Source organism: Apostichopus japonicus, chromosome 16 (assembly GCF_037975245.1).
Source record: "Apostichopus japonicus isolate 1M-3 chromosome 16, ASM3797524v1, whole genome shotgun sequence".
In the NCBI taxonomy this organism is placed as follows: domain Eukaryota; kingdom Metazoa; phylum Echinodermata; class Holothuroidea; order Aspidochirotida; family Stichopodidae; genus Apostichopus; species Apostichopus japonicus.
Genome location: NC_092576.1, coordinates 16,811,111 through 16,831,110, shown reverse-complemented (window position 1 = coordinate 16,831,110; position 20,000 = coordinate 16,811,111). Strand labels below are relative to the sequence as shown.

Genomic DNA, 20,000 nt, shown 5'->3' with positions numbered 1-20,000 from the left:
TGACTTTAAATTGTGATCTATGAAATTGGGAGTTAAGTCAATGTTCAAGAAAGGATTGCGTTAGTTATATGTTAGACTTTGAGACTTTCTTATAATTCATAGAAACGTCGGAGAAACATGATTCGTTATGTAAATATTGATTTACAGGATATCATTCTTTTTAGTCAACGACTTCATCGCACAAGTTAGTAGGGCAATCTTAGTAATCAAGTTTCAAGGTTTCAATTATATTTCTAACATTATCACATAATACAGACATCACTTTCATAAGGATTTTATTATGAGACATAAATCATTTAATACGTTTACTGATCCTTAACATAGCAGCAAGTGATTGTTTCTCTTGTATAAATTCCAAAATACAAGTAGAGTGATTGGTTGAGGAACCAGAATTAGCATAAGCTATAAGAAAAAGAACAAGAACAAGAAAAAGATGAAAACAAAAAACAACAGAGAAGAAACTTTGAACAAACGAAAAGTGAAAAAAAACAAAGATATTGGAATAGAATATATTAATAGGTACCATTTTGTTCACTCTATTTGTAAAATCTTTCTCTGCATGTTAAATTGCATCCTTCATATTCTTATTGATATTCTTGTTGATATTTTAACCAACACCTGTTGGTTAATGGCTTTATCCAGTTGTTGGGTAACATTTTTAACCAATAAAATAACTATAAGTTTGTACCCAACAGTTCTTGGTTAAATTAATTGTGTAAATTATGCCCATCATTGGTGAACTTACAAATGTATGGATCATTAAATTGGGGAATTAAAAATCATTGTATTGGGCAAATACTACATTTAAATTGGGCAGTGGCTTTGACCATTACAAAAGGGTGGGGGAGTCAAATGAGCCTTCATTGCCCATTATATGTTGGCGAATGCAATATATTGGACAGTGATGGATGAGTGGATTTTACTTAATGTAGTTGAAAGATTCCTCAAAAGTTTTGTTCATGCAGACCTAATTTGCAACAATCATTTGAATATGGCAATGCAAAGAGTAAACAATTCCTTGAAAAATATTGAGAAATTACCAAACAGTTACATTACAGAAGCCAGATGGATGACATTTTGAGAACTTGTTTTTATTGAAAACAATAATCAGCTGAACCATGTGTATAAAATGCAAACAAAACAAAATAAAACAAGACACACAAATATGCTTGGATATAACAACTTTAAGGTGACACAATGTAAAAATCCTATACTCTTCAAGAAGAACCTTATGCATAGAAAACTTGGAACACTAAATATCTCACATATGTAACAATAGATCAATTGATGTATAAACAATCTATGAATCTAAACATCAATCATGATCTGATTAATGAAGGTTTACCTGTACGTTCATTTAATTAAGAATTACATTGAGTATCACATATATGTGGTGTACACGATTAAATTTAGAGACATATTTATGATATATGCAGTACATTGCAGCCAGTACATTGTTCTCATTTCCAATATTTGGATATATAGTATAAATATCTTCATATATAGAGATACATGTGTATGTGAAATTTAGACCTTACTCACTCATGAAAGATCAGTTGATCAGATCGGGATTCCGGTAAAAATTAGTAAGGAAAGTTTTGATTTATACCAGCATTGTTATAAAAATATGTCATATCGTGAGTTTTAATTAAATGTCCCTTCAAGATGATGATATCGGGTGGATGAATTTTAAAATAGTTATATTATACAAACTTCTTGCTTACAATTATTATATGAGCTTCTTGCTAACAATTTCCTTTTAAGGCAGTTCTTACTTTTCAAGGCCAAGAATGCTATAATACAACTTGGCACATGTGCTCATTTGATTACATAAATCACATTTTGAATGAACTTCCAAACAAGACTGCATGAAGGTCGATAAGACATGTCCAAAATGCGCATTTGCCATGAAACAGAAATATACAGCTTTTAATAGAGATTCGTGAGGAACTGACCTGTGTTCTAAAATAGCAAATATCTGGGTTGGTACCAAGAGGGCTCCTTGCATACAAAAGTAGCTGCGCTATCTTTGTGGCATCAATGTCCTTTAAACTTTGTAGACTATCAGCCATGAATATCTTGCTTACAATTCTTTCCTTTCAAGCCACTAATTACTTTTAAAGGCTAAGAATGATCTAAGATCTCTTATGCAACTTGGCGCATGTGCTTCTTTGATTTCATAAATCACATTTTGAATGAACTGCCACACAAGACAGCATGAAGGTCGGTAAGCCATGTCCAAAATGTACATTGCTTTGAAACAGAAATCGATAGCTTTCAGAAGTGATTCTTGAGGGACTGCCCTCCGTTCTAGAATAACAAATGTTAGGGTTGGTGCCAAGAGAGTTCCTTTGCATTCAAGAAATGGCTGTGGCTTTTTGGTGGCATCAATAGCCTTTGAAATTTGTAGAATATCAGCCACTTCCTGTGAGAAAAATTGAAACAAATGAAAATTATCACAAGCTGCTCTTTGTCAATCATTATGAAGTTGTGACAGCAAAAAGCCCTCCATTCTAGCAGATTTGTTTTTTGAAAAAAACTTTACATGAAATTATACTTGGCACAGCCAAACTTCATAACCACCCATATTCTAAATCTATGCTTACAATTACATGCTAGTTTAAAACATTTACTGTTTAGTTATCATGTTCAGAAGATACTTTTACTATCATTAACTTTTTATCACCAACTCATAATTTATTCCTTAAAATCAGCTACACATGTGACCCATATCCTATTACTGTCATTTACCAAATTGAGCAAAATTTGACAAGCATATTGCTATTGTGAAATCAATATTTAAATAATGTTACGTAGGACCTGCCCACTCATGAATATTAATTATCCATTTTGCACCAAACGGAACATGGTTCATGTGCTTGGGAGCATCTATAAACATTGACACAAATTCATCATGATTGTTGAGATTCCACTTTTACAAGCATTCCATCACAAACTACAAAACACATATGCTGTAAGCATGTTGTCAATGAACTCCAACAAGTGGGCAAATTAATGCTTACAAACCTACTGGTTGAATGTCCACGAAGGAGGTGATTGCCTCTTTTACTGAACACAATCCTTTCTTTCCCTTTCCCTTCCCTCTCAAGATGACTGGAAGAAGCAAAAATGCCAATGTTTCCTTTTTTACTGTGAAAGTGACAAAACATAACTAAAGATAATCTTCCCTCCAAGGTTCACAAAGTCCTTGTGCATAAAAATATAACACAATTAATGACCACTAAACATATAAATTGTCATTATCACGTACAGTACCTGTACAACACAAATTATTTGTATTTTCCCTTGCCTTTATTTGTCTCTAACACCAGAAATCCTTCAAGTCATTTTTATCAGAAAATTGCCTATCATGAGAATGCAAAGAGAAAATGGCATGTCATGAGTATGTAATGAGATAAGTTAGTATCTGTTTGGTATTTTGTGTATGGTTATTTTCAATCATACATGTCTCCTTTAAAAGCCCACATTCATAATGTTGTGCTGCTATCACAACCTGTTTGCGAAGTTATCTACTCTTTATATTTTATTATATATTCAGATCTCAAAACACTGATGAACCTTTGACATATTTTGTGTTCTATTGCCTTCTAATAGTAGTCACTAGCTTTTGGCTTAAATGAAATCCCAAACATCGGTCAGATGGAGTCCAAGAAAGGGAACACACCTGCACCAACCCAACTTGGTTTCTATCTGAATCAGATCCCATTGATGCTTTTTGTTCAATTTCAGTTTATTATTTTTAAAAACAAGGAAAGTAAGTGTTGTTATCTTTACAAAAAGTAAACTAAGGCTATTTTGAGAACAAGATCAGATATATTACAGATAATTGGTCAAACCTGATCTTTTGGAAGTTCCTAGTGTGATGATGATAACAGGTTGCAAGGAGTGATCAACATACAAAACTAAATCAGCTCAAATATGTGCATTGAAATATGAAGCACTCTTACCAATAAACAAACTCTCTAGGTTAACGTATTCCAATCCAATAAGTCCTTGCTCATTTTCAACCTGTTTGTCATATTCAGTAATCCCATTGTAGTACAAGTCCCATTTCTCATACAGGTGATCATCATGCTCAGGCAAAAGCACTGGAAATCTTGTTCTATCTGACAGAGCAAAGGGAAATAGAATACTTTAATGTGTGTAAGTGTATTCTTTTTTTGATTCTCAGCTAGGATCCATTAATAATCACTCTCACTGAATTTGTTAAAGTCTGGTTCCATGCATCTATACAAACACTATGTATTGTTGAAGTTGGATGTGGTAAATCCAACTGCTTGATACCTTTGGCTAGTTTAATAACATTTAGAAAACATCTGGGAGAGAAAAGTAAGTATTTAACATTTCTTGACACATGCTTTGAAAATATCTCAGAATACAGCTCAAAAATGTTTTTTTTTTTTTCAAACTTGTTTTTTAATGTGGTGGGGACTATTTGAGTTGCAAAAATTGAATACTTCACATTTGTGATATCATCAATGAACAAAAGCATATATTCATGGGAATAATGTATCTTGTCTCTCTGTAACAACATGATAGACAAGTTGTTAGATTGTTACACATTTGCAAGAATGCAGAGCAAACATTGCACATAAAACAGAGCATTGAATGGCAAAGACTCCATATTAAAAAAAAATGTACAAATTATAAACCTTATTGAATCTTGAATCTATACCTTTTTTCCACACTCACATCAGCAACCTTTCTTAAAATCCTAGCTATATCCTTGAATAAAGCAAGATTTCAACCAAAAATAACACTTTTTTTTCCAATCTGGTCTTTATAATGCATACTGATCTGCCAGATGCCTAAGGTTAATTGAAAGCGATTTAAAATATAATGCCATCATTTCAAAAAAGCAGTGAAACTAGTTCTTTCTAATCAAACTAGATATGTAGTCGATCAAAGTACTGTTTTGAAGTTGGCCAAATAGGCTTCAAAGTGAAAGATAGTATTAACTCATCAGTGAGGTTAGTGACTTAATTAATTTCAGTGTTTCTGATAAAGCAAAACCTAGCTAGTAATTTTTTCACTTCCTTCTTGAATAGTATATTCGTAATATGTGTATTAAGAGCTCGCTTCTTTAGTTTTTTTTATGCAAAATCACCCACGTTTTTCTCTTTAATTAAGCAGCAAACATTCAAATTTGATAGTTACCATTCAACGGTCTAACAACCTGAGATACTCTTTCAGATTATCTGAAATGTTAGTTGAGTGGTCTTTGATCTGCTGTTGTTTGTAAACTGCAGTTTGCCTCATCATTCGCCTTTGATCATTGTCATGACATGAGAGATAAGTCAAATCCTGAGAATAGTTGGTAAAAACCTATTAAGCACCTCTCAATTTTGGTGGAGTGGACACTTTAGTCAAAGAAATAGGTGGACTTGATGCACCGGGGAAATCTTTCACCATGGCAATCTTCTTTTTACGTACGTATATGGCAAGCCATGTGGGACAAACACCGCATAATATATCCGCGTATTAATTCGAATATATACGCGTATTAATTGTACAAGTGTAAAGTTTCGCTTTTTGAAGCGATCTCGCGAGCCCGCCAAAACATTTATCTTTGGTATATGTACACAGCAAGAGCGGAAATGTTTTTTCGTGAATATTATAATTAATCCGTGCATATATTGGACTTAATCCATGTATATACTCGAATTAATACGTGTATATATTCGAATTAATACGTGTATATATTTGAATTAATACGTGTATATATATAAGAATTAATACGCGGATATATTTAAGCCATATGATTGGCTAATAATATATACGCGTATATATTCCAATTAATACGCGTATAAATTCCAATTAATACGCGGATATATTATGCAGTGTTTGACCCACATGGCTTGCCATATACGTAGCGTAGGTTCTCTTCTAGATACCTTGTCGCCAGTCGTCATGCAGCACCTTTGCAATACCATGCTTCCTGCACATGAAATCAGCAAACTCTTTTATCAAACTGAAAATCAAACCTTCCTTATAGCTTCAGATCTTACACACTGAAGTATGGTGGCAAAATTCAAGTCAACTCAGAAAATTATGTGACTTATCGATCTACATGTAAGGCTGTTGTACACCAACATTTAAAACTTCCTAGCTGGTTGGAACATAGTCTTTTAGCCAGCAAACCACAAACATGTCTTGTACATGTTCCACAACGGCACGGTAACAATATGGACGCTATGTTTAGGGACACTGTGGCACTCAATACTGTCCTCACAGAATATCGTACGCTTACTGATGAAGCAGTATTGTCCCAGGGGACACTATGACAATTGCTTTAAAGTAATGAGCCTAAAAGTAATGGGTTTGACCCTAATTGCACATATAATCAATAAGTTACAGAACTCTGATATTTTATGGAATAAGGAGGGTACCTACTGAACAACAAACTTCATTAATGCCTTGGTTAGATTGAGAGATGAAACCTACTGAAAACCAATGCCTATGTTACAGTTTTTTGAGTGACAGGTGACAATTGAACATCCATTTTGATATTTTTAACATATTAAATGGCCTTGTCACCCTAGTGCTGACTTCAATTAGAAATAATTCAGTTAAATGATGCCTATATAATCATGGTAATATTGAAAATAGATTTCAGCATCACAGTCCTCTATGAGATGAACAAATTACTTGGTAGAACCCACAAAAGATTATATTACTTGACTACAGATGACAAAAAGTAGTGATATTGTGGGCACTTTTTGTGTTCAACATTTTAGAGACATTTTGAAAGCCGAGGGATATTAGAACATAAACATGCTTACATAACCCAAGGGAGATTCTGGATCCTTCAGAAAGGGAAACAAATCAACAACTGCTGCTGCTAACGCTGCCATAATGAAGGAGCTTGGCCTGTAGATTGAAAAGGAAATAGATAAAATGTTGACAACAATACAGCAAATTGTATCCTATCTATTGACAATTGAACCAATCCATTCAGAAACATAACCATATTGAATAATTTTTATTTTAAATTCTATTAAAAATATCTCTTGGTCTCCAGGGCACTTGAAAATAGGATACATCCACTAATCCGTGTTTATATTAGAAGGGTCTGCTATTCCCAAAATATATCATAATGAATAGATGTCTTAAACAAGCTATTCTCACTTATCTCCTTAATGATCAACCATGTGACTAGTACAAATTTCCACAAAAATGTGTAGATCCTGTTTTGAACATAATTTCTTGCAAGAGATGCTCCCCATGACTTTCCTTCCTCTGGAAAACTGGCCTAGAATAGCTTCAACATCCTTAACATGAAATATGAGAAGAGTGTGAATGGTCCAGTATGTAAATAAGAAAACTAAATATATTTGGATGCATAGAACGTTAACACTACTGACACCTATAGACTGAATGGTGAAGTTGCAGTACGGTACCATAAATCACCAACCTATATGCAATTACCTCTGCCATTCATTAAAATTGGATTGTTTATTTTTCTATAATAAACTTATTTCTGTATCGTTTTCTGATAATGATCACTTTGAGTCCTCGCAGGGAGATTCATCACTTCCAGAACCACTGTACAGTAGTTCTTTCATAATGGGGTAATCTCTGGTATTCACAACAAAACCTCGTTTCTCATTCAAAGCATGCACCATGCGAACCTTGATTTCATAAAACAATAAGTAGCCTCAACCACTATATAAGATGCTAATAACTACGATACTGTTCACAAAAAAAACAATATAATATCTTTTACTTACAAAATGGATTTGTTTCTGTCGTTTCAAGGGATATGGTGAATGAAAGGGTTAGTTAGATGAACCTTCAAGTGATGTGTCTGCATCTGATTCAATAATTAAGGTATCAACACTAGTACTTAAATCACCAGTAGTAGAAACATCATCTGCATCTGAGAGAGATGATACATCTGGTATCTCATCTTAATTTAGAGGAAACTGGAAGACCACTTTACTCTGAAACTGGATGAAAAATTAATTTAAAATTAAGTAGGTTATGACTACATAACTAAATCACCTGCAGTGGTACAGCTGATGCTGTGTCTATAGAAAAGTGATGCGAGTCGAAATGTAATGAGATCTTTCATTCCCATTATGATTCTTCAAGCAGGTCACAGGACGGTGGTCAAACAACTGTCTAGGACAAACAGTTTAAATTAAGTCTGCTGTGGTTTCCACAGCATAGCCTGTAAATGTCTCTGGAAGCCTATCTTCTTGAATAAGTTCAGAACAGTATAAATATCAGAATTTTTTAGAAGGGCACATTGCACACTTCCAAATACTGGTCTATCGTCATTCCATGAGGTGATAACTGTAGTTCCTTCTCTAAATTCATAACCATTAATCTTGGCTGCTCCTACAAAAGTTATCTCTTCTTCTAAACCAATGTTCAGTTTTCCTATTTCAGCTTCCATCATGTCTAAAATTGATCCTACTCTTGACAGGGTGGATATTTGCTCCTGATTTAATTTATGTTTTGATTTTCAAGAGGATATTCCAAGAGAAATGTGTAACACTGGGCCATTTGGTATTTAACTGCCAGTGTTTTAGCAATGGAAAATTACAAGACAAATTTGCAATTTTTTGAATGCTTTGTGTTTTCCCTCAAAACGCATTGAGGTGTACTGATTCAAAGGTCCAAGGAATAGCAATGAGCTTGGATAGTGTGTAAGAAAATGCTGTTTTGGAGTAGGGTTCCGATCTGGAAACAATTGGAGAAACATTTGGTGATGATCTCTGATCAAAGCTTTCAGATCATATGTCGCAGGGAGGCTCGAACTGGGACACATTATTATCTTAAAAATATCAATCAACAACAGATACAACTCCCATGCATCACAATCTTCTTAACATTTTTCTCCAATCATTATGGGTAAACTGAAACCTAGACACGTCATCTGTGAAGCACTTTGTTCACTTGCTTTTCCAGGGTTTGAAAGAGATGTTTGTTTTAAAGGACTAAGCTTATTTGACTGGTCAGTGAAGCCATAATTAAAACATAAAATTCTACCATTAAGTTCCCCCAAAGTAAACTTCTTTTTCTGAATCAGCTTGTCTAACACTAATTACATTTCTAACAGTATCACTTCTTCCAAAAAGTCATGCATAACATCAAGATTTATGTTTTCAACTACATGAAACTCTACCAGATCATTTAGAATTGTAGCAAATCTGATACCTGTCTCACTAGGGTCATCATGTTGTAAATCTGCAGCATAATTTTCTACTGTTCTAGGTAGACTGGCATTTTCAACTAATTGTTTTGCAGTACACTTCGATGACCCTTGCAAAGTCTACAGTAATAGTTTGCTGTAAAGCCACGATCATAGCTTAACATGGTATACCCAAGTTATCGCCAACAACTTGTAACAAAACCGGCCTTAAAAGTCCATTGAAATCATCCCCTTCTATATTCAGACATGCATTCGATAACATCTGAATTTCTTCTTTTATTACACTCACAACACTTTCTATTCCATATTTGGTAATGAGAGATGAGGTGACTAGAGCTGTGAGAAGAATGTTGTTTAACCTGGCCTGATATCTCCTGGGTATACACTGCACATTTGTATAAAGGCTGAAATCTTATGTATTTTTTCTTTCAACCAATAGGGTTCGCAGTCTCAAAGTCATCATTGTATAGCAGCAGGGGTGAAGGGGCACGTCACCATGCTGTTGATACCTATTTTTGAACAGAATGCTATCTCAATATGTAACCAGGACATTTGGATCTGCAGATGCTTTAGCTGAAAATATCGCATTCATAACTCCTGGTTGTTCCAGCAATTTTTTAAGTGAAAATGCCAAAGGAATGTATTGAAATGTCTCTTTCTCTTGTTCTTGAATTGGAGCTCCTGTTTTGTTATTTATTTTATACTTGAAACAGTAGCCTAGAAGTTTTTGTTCAGGTTCAACATATGCACCAATTTGCTTGAAAAGTTTCCTCTGTTGGTATTCTGTTCTCATTTCAGAGAAAGGAGCTTCCCTTGCATTGGCAAAAATATTGTGAAAGTCTTGCTTATCCTCTTCTGTTCTCTTCTTCTCTCTTCTTTCTCAATAGTGTGGACTGCTGGTTACTAATTAATCTAGTAATTTGAATTTCAATATGATCAACTACATTTTCAATTAGGTCCTGTACATCAACAATAAGTTTTCCCACTAATGATGAAGGAATAGGTGAGGACTTATGTCGGGCTGTAAATATTGCAGATGATTTAGCTATGGTGATATCATTTTTCATTGATTCTTCATCATCTTCTTCTGCCTCACAATGTGCTTCTGCTTCCATTGGAATGGGACTATTACTTCCTGGCTCTTGGTCCCCCTGGTCATTAGTGTGTTCTTTATTACCCAAGTGGTGTCTGTTAAGATGCCATTCAGTTGAAAAAAAGAGTGCAGTGCAACCAGCTTGACCACAAATAATTTTACTTGAGTTTTTTAGTTAATTCCATGGTTATGCTTCAAATGGAAAAAAAAATAAGCCTTTGATTCCACGTTCAGTTCTTGTAAGACATTTAAAGCATGTAAAATCCATTGGTGATATACAGGAGTACTCACCTCCTTCTTCCAACCTGCCTGAAATTTTAGTCTGTCACCAATCTTTGGTATCAGATCCCTTATGTCATCTTCTTTAAGCAAAAGAAGTGCAGTTTTGTCAATTTCATTCTCTGAGGGTTATAAGAAAGGAATAAATCATCAGCATGCACACACTATCTACAAATATCACCATATATGAAATATGAAGAAATTCTGACTTAATCAATAATCAATAAAATGTTGATATTTGATCCTGTGACCTCATTAATATTCATGATATGATTCCAAAAACAATGAGGTTTATCTACTCACTATGCGCCAGTAAGTATGGCGATGATCAATCATTCCCTTGTTGAGTTATCGAGCAAACATTCTCATAAATATCCTCCAAAATATGTATGATATAAATCAAAATAAAAAAAAATTGTGGCGTCACATTTGATCTATCCTTAGCCTAACTGTTATAAGTGTTTAAATATTTAAACAGGTGTATACACTCGGCTAGGCTATATAGACAGTAGGTCGAAGTTTTTTATTTGGACTTTAATAGGATTATACCACATTTGCATTAATAATTAGGCCTATGTCGTTTACACGAACAACACTATATGGTGAAAAACACGAAAACGATTCATAACATTTAACATCGACTAAACCACTGTGTTAAACACAGTGGCAGTTTAGTAACTGTATACTGTTAGTAATATTACTAGTGTTAATATAGTATTAGGCATACTAGTAGTAGTAGTAGTATAGTACTAGTATTAACGTTAGCCTAGTATAAGCCTAACGTTGGTCTATGAGCCTAACGTTATACTGTCACTGAGGGTCTCAGTGCCCACATAAGTTCATACTTTTTTACCGATGTTAAGCTACACTTACCGATAAACGTTTCATGTAGAGACTCGACCTCGTATGGCGTTAGCTGTAATCTTGATTACTAAACCACCCTGTCGGGGATCGTACTATGCATGACGTGTTAGGTAGTGTGTGTTATAGATGCTGCACTGATGTACGTACAGTTAATGTATATATGTGTACGCGCGAATTTTTTATTCAGTGAGCGGTAAAGTTATAAACAAGTTGGTTAAACGCCGGACTGTGAAATGTACATACTTATTGGAATGGCCCAAAATCTGCCGGTTAACCAAGTTAAGGGTACAAACTAACCAATTATGTGCACGAGGGTCCTATACCATTTTTTTTAACCAAAGTTTTAAGAGTGTATTATGAACATGGGACAATCCTGCATTATTATTCTTCCAGTGGTTACAATAATAGAAACGGTTATTTCCATCTTTTTCTGAAACATAACGAGATACATAAAGAAAAACTTACAACGCCTGGAGGTTTGTGAGATACTAAAGATCGTGACAGTTAGGGACGTCAAGGTATTTTCAGACAGACCACTGAATGGAATTAATACACAAGTTATAGTACGATCTGGTGTAATCATTTATCAACTCAGAAAGCATAAAAGTCATTTATAATAGAAAGTAAAGGACATTTTACGTAACATACTATGTTTGAGAAAATGAATTGAACATGTACAAAAACATGATATAAATAGGATTACTTACAGCTGCTCAAGATTCGCGAGATTGGAAAATGTATGCATTGGGAGAGATCCCAACTTGTTTGAATCCAGATATCTGTAAGTAATATGCATATCATACGATAACAGAGGTATGATGGTTGGCAGCTACATCGTAAGATCTCATACTGTGTGTGACTATGTGTATCTGCAGGGGTCCTTCTATGAAAGTCAAATTGTGAAACGAAAACATTCCTTTTTGCCTCTGCGACACTTTCTTTCATGCGTTAGTCCACTCAGACATTTACCGGAATTAGACAGCTAAAGTTTAACGCTTAGTCGATTTTAGGGAATTTGTTTCCTTGTTAGGAGTGTGCAAATTCACAAATTTAGTAATCTCATCATTGCGAAATATCACAAAGCCAGTGATATGACAAACATATAGTAAATAAATTAGAACAACACACCATTTCTTATTTACGGCTTGGCTTGCCTATAAGGAGTGGTTATTCTGTGTAAATTGTGAAATGCAAAGCACCAGGGTTGCTCTCTGTACAATCATAACACTTGGGCAATACGCCTTCAATGACAGTTATACAAAGCCAATAATTTTTGTTTTTCTTCAATGTGAGATTTTGATATAATTCATTAAAACGGCGGAGAAACAGCATGGTAAACACTTTATATAAATATTGATTGACAGGAAATCACTCTTTCCAGTCAACAATATTTTTACAATTACCACATTATACAGACATCACTTTCATAAGGATTTTAATATTAGACATAAATAATAAGCAAGTTTTAAAAGTTTACTGATCCTTAACATAGCTGCAAGTGATATTGTCTCTTGTATAAATTTCAAAATACGAAAAGGAAAAACAGAGATATTGGAATAAACTTTATTAATAAGTACTATTTTGTTCACCCTATTTTTAAATTCTTTCTCTGCATGTAAACTTGCATCCTTTAAATTCTTATTTTGTAAAAAAAAAACTGTTGTATCATCAGCAAAAAGAACAAAGTTTGATTTTGAGGATTTTGAATGGATATTAATAATATACATAAATGAAAAGTAATGGCCCGTTACAGTTCAGTTTAGATGAGGATGTTCCATTAAAGTGGACATACTAGACCCTGTTTCTTAAGTAACTTGCAATTTAGTCATATATTATGAACATGAAACAATCCTACAATCATGGAGATTTGTGAGATTACTAAATATCGTGACAGGTAGGGACGTCAAGGTATTTTCAGACAGACCCCTGAAAGGACTTGATACAAAAAGTTATAGTAAGAAAGGACATTTTACGTAACATATGAACGCAGGCAAATATGTTTGAGAAAATGAATTGAACAAGTACAAAAACATATTATAAATAGGACTTAGTGAAAAAAAAAAACACTTATAGCCGCTTGAGCTTCGAGAGATTGGAAAATATATGCATTGGGAGAGATCCCAACTTGTTATCACCCAGATATCTGCAAGTAATATGAATATCATACGATAACAGAGGTATGTTGGTTGGCTACACCATAAGATCTCATACTGTGTGTTACTATGTGTATCTGTAGCGGTCCTTATTTGAGACGAAAACATTCGTTTTTGCCTCTGCGACAACTTAATTACATGCGTTAGTCCACTCAGACATTTACCAGGATTAGACAGTCAAATTGAAGCTGAAGTGATTTTACGGAATTCGTTTCCTATTTTGGAGTGTGCAAATTCAAAAAATTAGTAATCATATTATTGCGAAATCTTACAAAGCCAACGAAGAAATCGCATACGTGAATCGCAAACTTAACCAGAGAGCAGATGAGAGATACCAATTTGACCGTTTCCTTACAGGAACATTTGTGCATTTGTTATTGCTACGTTACCGTGCACTATTCTAACCCAGTTTGCAAATTATATTTGTCAAAAAGTTCCGTAATTGGACATTTATCCAGATGGAAGAACAGGAATCCAAATACAGTATAATGATGAATAGTTAATGAATATTTTTCAATAATCAATCAAATTATTTACATGATTATTAATAATTGAAAGTACATGTAAATTTACAAAAACTGTAAGGAAATCATTTCAGAAATTATATGATCAGGAAGAGCCGTCAAGTGGTTATGACTAAGTGACCTGAAAAGAACCAAGAATCACATTTTGAATGTGACAATGCTTGAAAGTGGAATGTATATACCTCTATGATATATTTCTTTCTTCTTAATAAATGGGTGTTTAGTGAATTCTCAATTGGCGTGGATTAGGTATTAAGATACACGGTCTGGAGAAATTTTCCTTTTCAAGTAAAAATTTAAATTAACTTAAACAATTTACCATAACAATACTAATTGAAAATATATGTAAACTTACAAAAACTGTAAGGAAATCATATCAGAAAATATATGTTCAGGAAAAGCCGTCAAGTTGTTATGAAAGAGTGACATGAAAAGAACCAAGAATCATGTTTTGAATGTGATTATGCTTGAAAGTGGAAAGATATAACTCTACGATATGTTTCTTTCTTCTTAATGAATGGGTGTTTGGGGAATTCTCCATTGGCGTGGATAAGGTATTACGATACACGGTCTGGAGAAATTTTCCATTTCATGTAAAAATTTAAATTAACTTTAACAATTTACCTTAACAATAATAATGGAATATATCTGTAAACTTACAAATGCTGTAAGGAAATCATATCAGAAAATAAAGGTTCAGGGAGAGCCGTCAAGTTGTTATAACTAAGAAACCTGAAAAGAAGATGAGATTCATTAACTATTAAGTATACTGGATGAAAGTCACGACATGTTTAAATATGTAATTAATAACACGTGTTGACCCACAATGATTACATTTTTGACATGCTTACATGATTTCACTCCCAAATGAGCTTGCAATTAACTCAGTTTATTGAAGTGAATTACATATCTACGATATAAATGTCCATAAAGGGGGAACAACAGTAGGTGGTTTCACTGGCTCCGTATTCAGGCCTTTCATATTATTTTGTTTCCTAAACCTGAGACAGTATTTAATTATTCCTTTAAAACGACAACGCATCCTCATGATCAAAATAATTCTTTAGTTCGATAGTGTTCAATGAGAGGGCACTTTAAGTGATCATATTTGGTTAAAAATGCTCATTACTTCACAACGATTTCATGAAAAAGACAAAAAAGAAAAGTTACAACGCTTGGATGTTCTCGAGACTAGAAAAGGTGTTATTTGGAGAGACCACAAGCTATTTGCTGACAGATCCATGAAAGGAATTTTCAACCAAATTATGAACTAAAATGATGGGTTTTTAACAAAGTAAGGACAATATTACTTTTTATGGTACGAATATTAATGATATATGACAATGTGTTAGCGGTGCAAACTCCCCCCCGCCCCCCGCAAATTAAAAGAAAAGCAGGGTTACATTTATCCTGAAAATAATAATATACAAGAAGTCTAACGAATCTCATGAGTTATTCTACAATATACAAAAGCTATGTATATGTATAATTTTGATAAATATATATTGTAGGCTGTATATATTGTTGTATATAAACATAACATATACGATAAATCTTAATTATCTGTACATACATAAAATCATGTTAACTCAAATGTACCCTACGAGAATACGTTACTTTACAAGATTTGGTAGGGAGGATTAAACAAAATAAACATTTACACTTCATCATAGAAGTCACTACAAACCTGAAGGAATGTAATATTTCTCGGAAATATATTCTCCCTGCCCTTGTCACTGTCAAATAAGCTACTTGAATATATAATAAGTATTATTATCGATAGCAGTACCAATATACATTCAGTGCAATAGCTGTGTTTTAACCTGAGTGGGCAAATGTAAACTATACATCATGATATTTTCGTCTTTATACTTTCATTGCACCCGATACACACATAGTAAAGTAAAAAGTAAAAACTAGAACGTGCTATAAATCGGTAGCATGTGTTCTCAGGATACCAGTAAGAAATGTGGATATGTGTAATTCCAACAGTCCCTGTTGTTGGAATTTGCTGGGATTACACATATCCTTAGTTCTTACTGTAAGCCTAATAGCACGTGCTACCAACTTATCATTTCTGTCAGCACAATCAATTATTTACAAAACTTTCAGATATACAGTAGTCAAAGGCGTACGGGACCCTTTGGGGGGGGGGGCAGAAACTTTTGTGCCCGAAAGTTCCCGTGACACTATCTAAGCGGAGCGCCACCATCGGTTGGCGCGTAGCGTTAAAGACATTTCTTGGCCAAAAATGCCTCTCAAAATGCCTCACCTAAACATTCTTTATTTTATAATCTCACGTTTTAGAAATTTAAACTTCCCCAAATATTTGGTAAATTAGAAGAAGAAAAAATACTAGCATCACTTGGAAGGGAAAAATAGGACATTATATTTTTTAAGCTCCTCTTTAGTAACCGTATTTATTATTTTAACACAGTACTCAGCTACCTCCAGAAAAACACATTTATATATATTTGCAATTTGTCTGACAAAAAAAATATAAAAAATAACAAAGAATACGATAAACCTGTACTTCTAGGCTTCTAGGCACCCCCACCCCCTACCATCCATGAACAAGGAAACGTGTCTTGTATACACTCATGTCGGGGATGTCCAGGTATACAGTTGACTAGTTAGACAATTTTTTTATAGTGCAAAAAGCGTGGTAGCCCAGATGAACTACGCTAACGGTGGTGTTACACGGAAATATTAGTGCAACATGATGCTTAATACAGAAAATCATTAGGCCTATATTAATATTAATGTCACAAAACAAATAACATAAAACGCTCTAACAGAATTGTCGGGCAAAAATTTGAAAAAAATTCGGGCAAGCTACTGCATATTTATATTTACAAATATTTTTTGTTCTCCTCTTAGGCTGCCCGATTTTTTTAGGACTTTGCCCGAATTTCTTGTCCTCTGGAAATTTGGGCGGGCAGTCTGCCCCCCTGCCCCCCCCCGCCTCGTACACCTATGACAATAGTTACTGTAATCTGTGTGTGAAACGGTTGTTTATTGAAAATGCATGGACGTGGTATCTTCTGAATCTTTTGATTTGTGGGACAGATTTTAAACATGGGAAAAATTTTCCAAAAAGGATATTTCTTCTTTGAGTATTTAAGGGCACGAGGAATAGTTTAGTAGAATAAATGACACAATGTAAAATACAACTTCATCGAAGCCATGTGCGCGAGTATATTTGTAACTTGTTTTCTTGCTATATTGTACTACTGAATAGCCTTCATCTGTGAACTTCGAGTCAGAAATAAAAATCATGAAAGCGTAACTTACCAAAGTTTTTTTTCCAAACATTATGATAATTGTATCTGTTCACTTTTTGTGTGAAAGCCACTAAAACCATGTTAATTGACATTGTCATTGGTCACTACTCCACGAAGAATTCGTGTCGTTACATGACAACACGAAACCATATGGTAGACTATCGTTCAAATACCACGCTCTTTACACGGTGAAATGTTTGTCGGTACAATGAGTTCGAAACTTTTTGGACAATGAGTACGAAGTTGTAAAAGTTCCTTAGCTAAATACAGCTAATGAAATCAATGAAATGTTTGCAACTTGTTGTCGAACATGATAGTGATGGGTGCGTTGCACTAAACAAATATTTGACTTTAGCTTTTATGTTTGTGCAGGAACAATGGCAAATTTTCATAAAACATGTTCGCAAATATATTTACATGTAAACGCCGGTCGTAAATTATGTTTAAGACGAGTTTTGTCCTGGCTAAATACTTATATGACAGACCTGCAGAATATTTAGGAAAAGAATGCTGGCGTGATAGCTTGTGGTATGCGGGATAAGGGGGTAGTTAATCATTGCTGAAAGACACAAAAGAACTGTCAGTGATTCCGTTTTCTAATTCCGTTTTCTTACAGTTCGTTACTTGACATTCACTTTGGGGGAATACATTAAAAAGGTTGCAGCACCTACAGGTGCATGTGGGTAGAGGGGCGCGTTGCATTCCGTCAATTTTAATGTTTCCTCCCCCGTTTCCCCATTCAATTCTGGAGAAAATGAAACAAACCTTTCACAATCTGGCAGAACCCTACAAGATAACCGGATTCAATGACCCCAGTGCTGGCAACTCCTCGCCTTGTAAACGCCCAGGCTTTTACCTAAATTAGCGTGAGAAATTTGAATCCCCTCTCTATAAAAACACACACTTGTCGTTATAAAAACTTAAGGACAAGCCCAAGTTTATATTCCTCTTTTTAAAATGCACATTTTGTGCTTCGAATGTCCCCTGACCAAGTTATGATAATCATGGGAATTGCTCCAATTTCCTGGGTGTCTATTGGAGTTGATCATTCATATTCAAATGATATCAATATGGAAAATTTGAAGAGTAAAATAAACATTTAACTGACTTGGCCCAAAAGTATATCCAAATTCTTCAATCCGGCATGGGTCATACCAAGATTTCACATTGATTGTGTTTTGGATCTTTTAAGGTGTGGTAAATTGCAAAGTATTTTCCAAAACGGTAACATTGATTGAAGGATTTTAAAGTGTTCATGAATGGAGAGCTGCAGTCACGTCATTCATAGTGTAATACTTGTACAGATTGATGAATGAGCAAAGTTTGCATTGCCTGTGAAATATGATTACGTAAATATTGTTTTCACTGTTACACAAAACTGTTACTGTTGTTACATGTATACTTTATGTGAACGCGTTCTCTCTGCCCGTCCTACTTACTGAGGCTATCCGATTGCACGTACTTGATCTATGAGTAATTTATCCATATCACTGGATTTCGTACACACAATGTTTACATGATTGCTTTACATGATAACTTATTTGGCAGCGACTGAAAATGATGAGGTTCTACCTTTTAAATTTAAAGAGTCCAATATACGGCAATTGCAGAGACTACTTTACAATGTTTTTTTTCCCATGTACCAATTCACCGCTTTTCGCATGACTAGAAAGTACTATAAACTACGAAGTCTATTGACCATGTTTTTGGACTTGGGGAACCCCAGTAAATCTTGAACTCGCCCGCCAGAACTAGGCTCATCCCGCGTGCATATTGTATTACTACATGATTCATACAAAACCAAACAAACAAAGAACTGAACATTTTTGTGCAAGTATTGTCGTAAGTAGCCATATTATAGAATGACGGTACATGTAGATAAAGTACTCGTGTAGTTTAAAGCATTATCCTACTGCTGGTATTGCGCGTAAGTAGAACTGACGAAGGCAACTCGTCCGTGGATGTGTTTAGGTAGTAAAATCGCAAATGCACCGCAAAATTCTTGCATGTGTGATCAGGCTATAGGGAGAGATTTTCGATGACGAATACGAAGTTTTAAAACGAAGTTTTGACTTTTCATGCTTGATTCCTTTTGTGGCTAATACATTTCATTAGGCTTAGTAGACTTGCTGGCCACGATACACAAAAATACACTACTTAATAATACTTTTGTATTGTACTCCGTCAACGGAGATGGTTGAGTATGATATTTTTAACTTTGAACACAACTGTGGGTTCGTTTAGTTTCTTCGTTTTCCGAGAACTCGTATAGAACGATTAAGATATTGCCCCTAAAGGAAGGCATAACCGTCTGAATTGATAATGTTCCATGCATGTTTGCTAGTGTAACATTGCATTCATTTATACCAAAAGTTATCACGTCTTCCTGGCAATATGAATGGTGGAATGTTAAGGTAAAAATCACGGAAACAGGGATCCTCCTGTCCATTCGCATTACTAACCATACAGACAACTATGATCAAGTTGCAAATCATTCAGGATTTTTAAGACAGACTCACAATTTATCTGTTTTCGGGGGGACATTCGAAGGCGGCAGAGTTAATCCAAGTGATGAGCAGTCAACTACAAAGACGAGGATAGCTTCTTCCTCTTTAAAGTAGC

The 20,000-nt window shown here is 34.5% G+C and overlaps 1 protein-coding gene and 1 long non-coding RNA gene across 2 annotated transcripts in view; both read right to left on the bottom strand.

Moving 5' to 3' along the window:
* LOC139982984 (uncharacterized) overlaps window positions 1–20,000 on the bottom strand; it is a 29,950-nt gene that overhangs the window by 8,253 nt on the left and 1,697 nt on the right. Inside the window, exons 3-5 of the mRNA XM_071996301.1 lie at window positions 19,898–20,000; window positions 14,755–14,826; window positions 12,125–12,196 (exon numbers count right to left, since the gene is read on the bottom strand). The exon at window positions 19,898–20,000 is cut by the window's right edge and continues 30 nt beyond it. Of these exons, the coding sequence (XP_071852402.1) occupies window positions 12,125–12,196; window positions 14,755–14,826; window positions 19,898–20,000 (247 nt within the window). The remainder of the gene's footprint in view (window positions 1–12,124; window positions 12,197–14,754; window positions 14,827–19,897) is intronic.
* LOC139983005 (uncharacterized) lies at window positions 6,813–10,947 on the bottom strand. Its single transcript, XR_011798472.1, has 3 exons — window positions 10,566–10,947; window positions 7,752–7,970; window positions 6,813–6,891 (listed from the first exon to the last, which is right to left on the bottom strand). It is a non-coding gene; the product is annotated as an uncharacterized lncRNA (long non-coding RNA).